The sequence below is a fragment of the Anneissia japonica genome, unplaced genomic scaffold (assembly GCF_011630105.1).
Source record: "Anneissia japonica isolate Jap-2015-1 unplaced genomic scaffold, ASM1163010v1 scaffold3220_len204154_cov177, whole genome shotgun sequence".
Classification (NCBI taxonomy): Eukaryota; Metazoa; Echinodermata; class Crinoidea; order Comatulida; family Comatulidae; genus Anneissia; species Anneissia japonica.
Genome location: NW_022724029.1, coordinates 42503 through 48280, shown reverse-complemented (window position 1 = coordinate 48280; position 5778 = coordinate 42503). Strand labels below are relative to the sequence as shown.

General features: G+C 33.8%; 1 protein-coding gene across 2 annotated transcripts in view; it reads right to left on the bottom strand.

Moving 5' to 3' along the window:
• LOC117112473 overlaps positions 1-5778 on the bottom strand; it is a 75498-nt gene that overhangs the window by 37273 nt on the left and 32447 nt on the right. Inside the window, exons 2-3 of one of the 2 annotated variants that reach the window (XM_033255559.1) lie at positions 3658-3791; positions 49-221 (exon numbers count right to left, since the gene is read on the bottom strand). In XM_033255559.1, coding sequence (XP_033111450.1) covers positions 49-169 — 121 coding nt within the window. In that variant the 5' untranslated portion in view covers positions 170-221; positions 3658-3791. The remainder of the gene's footprint in view (positions 1-48; positions 222-3657; positions 3792-5778) is intronic. The other variant, XM_033255560.1, reaches the window with a different exon arrangement.

Below are 5778 nucleotides of genomic sequence, written 5' to 3'. Positions count from 1 at the left end.
CTTGTGTGTGTTTGTGTGTATTATAAATTATTTATATATTACAAGTACCTTTAGTTTGACTTGTGACTGGTGAATAAAATGACAATAGTAAAAATATCAATAACGACAAATTCTGTTTCCATGATGCTATTCCACCACCGGAAAGAATATTAGACTTTTGCTTACACATCCTCCGATAGTGTGGTGGGTATGTAACTGACGTTAGTTGCAATATTCTGTAACTAAAATATGAGCAGTGTTTAGTATTAGGCTGCAACAAAATAAATGTTAGTTTAATATTTAATAAAAGATTTAGATGATGCAGTGACTACACCGAATACAGTGGTGGTACAAACAGGAGCAGGAAAATTCCCCCCCCCCCCCCCCCGCTTCATTTTGAGTATATATAATAATGGTGATGTAATGATGATGATGATGATGATGATGAATTTTACTAAAAATGTCATTTTCTGGTCATCTAGAGGTACTATTTCCTAAAATTTTCGCACCTCAGCCCCAACGATGGCGGGACTGACGTTGGTATGCGTTTATTGCAATTTTCACTTTATCATCTCAGAGCATCCATTACAACTTTCAGAGCGCGCTACTTTCCAGAGGGCTTCGCCCCTGGACATTTCCCCACCCCCGTACCTGGTCCTGCGTACATCTCATAACGGCTCCCACCCCCGTTCAAATCCTGGCTACGTCCCTGTTCCTAAATTGGCGGCGTACAAAGAATCATACTTCTTCCAATGTATTTGAAATCTACTTTTCTCACTGATTTCACTATTACTAGAAGTTGCAGTACTGGCAGCTTGGTACCGTACAGTAGGCCTAATAATTATGCATATATCAAGCAGTTTATTTCCATTCATGACAAAATAAAAGCATTGGTACAAAGCAAAGCTGAGTGAATTGGGAGAGTAGCTTAGCTCAGTCGACTAATCTGGTGGTAGCCAATGTGTGTGCGCTGAACCGTGGAGATCTGCGTCCCAGGTTCAATTCCCATCGCTGCCTCTCCTTGTGTTTCAGCTACAAGTTACAATAGCGCACCGTCTTTCGGATGGTCCCGTGTGCATTTATGGCCCATGTGCACGTTAAAGAACTCAGTACACTCTTCGGAAAAGAGTAGGGGATTGTCTCCCGGTGTACTGTCCAATCACCACCAGAAGGACCCCACTGGAAATAAGTCTTCTTCTAGACTTTCGTGGGCTGTCCTTGGTGTTTACACCGAATAAATCCAATCCAATCCAAATTATTTTTATTGCAAAGGCTAGCCTAATTAATTAGCCTAGGTTTGCTGGCCTAGTATTTGTAATTATAATCACTATAGTGCTGTACTGGGATTCCTACTATTCCCAATATTCAAGGAATGGATTGTGTTCTTTAAATAATTATTTTCATATTGCGTTCATTCATAAACAATGTCTGAAACACCTTGTTGCTGTTTGAACCCGCTTGCTAAAAAAAAAGCAAACATTTTTTTTTCGGTCCTCGAAGTCGCGTGACACAACACCAACATCATTCATTTATTCATTGTTGGTGATGTTGTGTTACCAACATCGTCGAAATCCACGTAGTTGAAACTCACTGTACAGCGTCTGGTTGCCGAGAGGCTAGTACCTTTATAGAAAGAATGACACCGCTATGCAGTGTAGTAATTTCAAAATAAACATGAGATTAAAGTGTACTACAATAAAAAGAGTTTTCTTGAAGTTGATTTTAGACGTTCATCTGGTTTGTAGTAATGATGAGATAGAGTATTTACTTATTCTCATGAAGAAGCTGTTCGTGTAAAAATAAAAACAGCGAAACTGCCAATGTCATTTTTACCATTCAAATTTTTCATTTTTTGGTTTAAATAATAATTTAAATATACTGCCGTGTTATGCTAGAAATTGGGATTTTCCTAGTTAATATGTTGCTCCGTTGTGAGTTAGCCCGATTAGGATAAAGCATTTCCAGTTGTTTGTTGTTTAATAATCGGTCGATACAGTTCGAATTTTTTATTATAATATTTGAAATTATTGTCAATGTTCAAATTTTTCATTCAAATTTTTCATTTTTTGGTTTAAATAATAATTTAAATATACTGCCGTGTTATGCTAGAAATGGGGATTTTCCTAGTTAATATGTTGCTCCGTTAGCCCGATTAGGATAAAGCATTTCCAGTTGTTTGTTGTTTAATAATCGGTCGATAAAGTTCGAATTTCTTTATTATAATATTTGAAATAATTGTCAATGTTTCTATTTAAAAACCTAACATTTTGAAAACAGTTAAAAATAGGAGAGGCTAGTCACAAGTGACACAAAAACACGATATTCTGCGTTCAAAATAAGGGTGCGGCTTAAAGACAGGTGGTGATACTCCTCATACATTAGAATATACGGTAATCGTTAAACATTTTGATTTAAAAAAATGTTAGATACGGAAAATTAACAAATAGGGCAAGTTAAATATATTAATTGGTTAATTAAAAAATCACAATACAAGTTGTTAAATTGTACAAGAATACGTTCATGATATTGGTTTGGCCTATTACGACACAAACCACTTCTTGGTTAAACACATTTGATTATAAATCGTAGAAGGCCCAACTAGCCGGTCAGTAGAACCCAGTTTTTTTGTAAACTTATTTTCTACTGAAACAGACATTGGACAATAAAATGAGACTTCAAAGGCATGCATAAGGACTTTTCATAGTTTTTGTGATGAATACAGTATCTAACTGAACTTTCAATGATAAAGTTTTCTGTCGTACCATTTTGGTTAGCCTCCCAGATAAGATATGTCCATAGTAGAAAACCCTAGAGTCCCATCCATTACATTTTAGGCAGGTGGAGTCTGTGACTGATACCAAAATATATCAATTTTCCATAAATGTTTTCGTTTTACCATAGGATTTGGTATTCATAAGGCTTACCATTCCAGTCTGTGATTGTTTGTAATACATATGTGGAATATAGAGGTGATTTGCACTCAGACCAATGATGGGCACGCTTTCATAAGAAACCCATTCCAATGGTAAGATATTTAAACAAAAATACAAACGTATTTTTCGATCATATTTTTTGTAAGAGCTATTCATAATTTAAATTCCCAAGAATTCTCTTCTATCTACTGCAATTTCAGCCAAATCGCGTTACAAACGAAGACCCTTAGAAAAACAAATGCCTTCAAATTTTACTCAAAATCATGCTATATAAAGACTACTGTCAAAACATCTGTACTTCGGGTATGACAACTTGGAAGTCTTAGTTTTGTTTATTTTAATGTGTTTGGCTTTCAGATAAATAAGAAATAAAAATAAATATAAATAATTATTCATCGTACTCACTCTGGTGGTACATACGCTTTCTACATTAGCTGATGATATTTAATGCAAGCCTGCAGTAGGCCTACTAACATGAAAATATCATCATGCATATATGCACTCCAGCTTTTGTTAAATAATTATTATATATGTAAATTTTCAGCATTTTTAATAACACAAGGTATTATGAATGTAAACAGCAACAGTAAGTATTACAGTAGAAAATAACGTAAGAGTTACGTACTAGTACCAAGTCGTGCAACATGATTAAACGCATAAAGGCCACTGAAAACATTGTAAACATTGTACTGCTACTTTGGTTTTAAAAAAATAATTAAGTATAATTAATTATGATTATACTCACTCTAGTGTTACATACCAATCTACATTAACTGCTGATATTATTCATTTATGTAGCTGGCTGACGGATTGTTCAGGATATAAACACTCGACTGTTATATAAAGATTGTAAAGACAGCTGAAGCCGGTAACCCCACTCTATAATACACAAAATCAAAATTATTTTATAACTCAATATACTGCAAAATCATATTAAGATTATCATTCACTGACAGTTAATTGAAATAGTAACCCAACATGTAATCAAATATCGTATGTAAATAGTATAGCCCTTCATTATCTACTGTACATCATACCGGTACAGTATTTTTATGATTTTTTTTTTACATTTATATGTTTATACTATATTTGCACTGCTGTCATTTGAGCATACATGGTTGTAAATATGTATGTGTATTCAATTCAATTCAATTCAATTAATTCAAAATTATCCCCAGCCTAGAGGAAGAGAAATACCAATCAATCAATTAATCAACAAAGATTTGATTTAAGGTTAATTTCCTACTACAAATGTAAAAAAAAAGAAGAAAAAGATGATATGAAGTTTGTTTGTTGTTGTTGTTGTTTTTTTTTTTTAATGATTATTGGTATCTTTTAATTGATTTAAAAAGAATTAAGCTGACATGATTCTTCTGATCTCGTCTTCTATCCATTGCATGTATAAAACTACGAACGTGGTTTATTAACTTATATAAGCACTCAGACTCAAACAATAATACTATATTCAATCATTTTACCATGAAATTCAGGTGAAATATTTGGCCTACGGGTCTGATGGTTCGCGTCTGAATGTTTACCATTTAATTTAGATAGTGGGCTAAAAGCTTGCGGAACGGGCCTGAGGATGTCGTATGGTGTTTAATATAAAATGGCCTTGAATGACCTTGACTGAACTATTATGAATCTAATGACAATCTGACCATGTAACAAATGGTATAATTTCTTGACTATAAAAAAAAAACATAGTTTTAGACATTAGAATTCTTAATTTGAAGTCATTAGGAGATACTGGCGCTATACAAATCCTTGTTGATTGATTGATATTTCCCTTACACTTGGTGAGGGGTTAATTTTGAATGACTTGCTGAGATATTAATAATTGTAGTTTTTTGTATGTGGTAGGCATTTTGAAATTAAGGATTGCCACCAAAATGATCATTAATGAAATACCTTAGTTTTAAAATGACCTTAAATGAACAAGAACTGTTTGCATGGAGCCAAGAGCCACCATATGCGTATACATGTTATAACCATAAATAAGCCCTCCGACTAACTATTATTTCATTAATCATTATTTAATAATATTAATGAACTATAAACTATGGTAGCCAAAATAGGTTTAGTGTAGTACCTGATTTAATCTAAATCGTGTACTCTGCACCGCAACGCTCGAGATCAACATAGCTGTATTTAAAACATTGTTACATTGAGGGCGCCATTGAAACGATGCTTTGCGTATTATGATTGGCTAAATCTACGGTGGGCGATTTTTTTTTCCGTACGAAACATTTACATGAAACTCCACTCGGGCCGTCTCGGCTGAATCGACCCGAAAATCTCATTGCAGAATTCAGGAGGTCAAAAGGTCATCAACAGATAAACGTCTACAGAACAACCAACTTCTGAGAGAACGTAGCTGTCTGATTTTTTAAAATACATTGATGTTACCATGTTAATACCAATGGGTCGTTTAAAATGACATATAATAATTATTTGATTAAGCTGCACGAGTAATGAAAAGTGTTATTTTAACTTGAGTTACATATTATGACAATTTTAATTTTTTAGTTAGGCCTGGGTTTTGCATAATTACCTAGGCCTACTAAAAACGTTTTCTGGGAAAAGCACAAAGTGTAAGGAAAAGCACGTTTTTCTTCATCACTGATCAAATGAAACAGAATGACAGTTATTTTCAAATTAAGAGAAGAGCTGAGAATAGGCAGCTCTAAAATACTGGATGCCATAAGACCTGCCAAAATGGCAGAGCACCAAATGAGTGTAAAAATGAGCTAGTTATTAATATTAGGCATAGTAATCGGCAGGTTCTTGATTACAAGGCTAGACCAAGTTAATTACATGTAATGCCGAAATGATAATAATAATAATAATTATTATTATTATTATT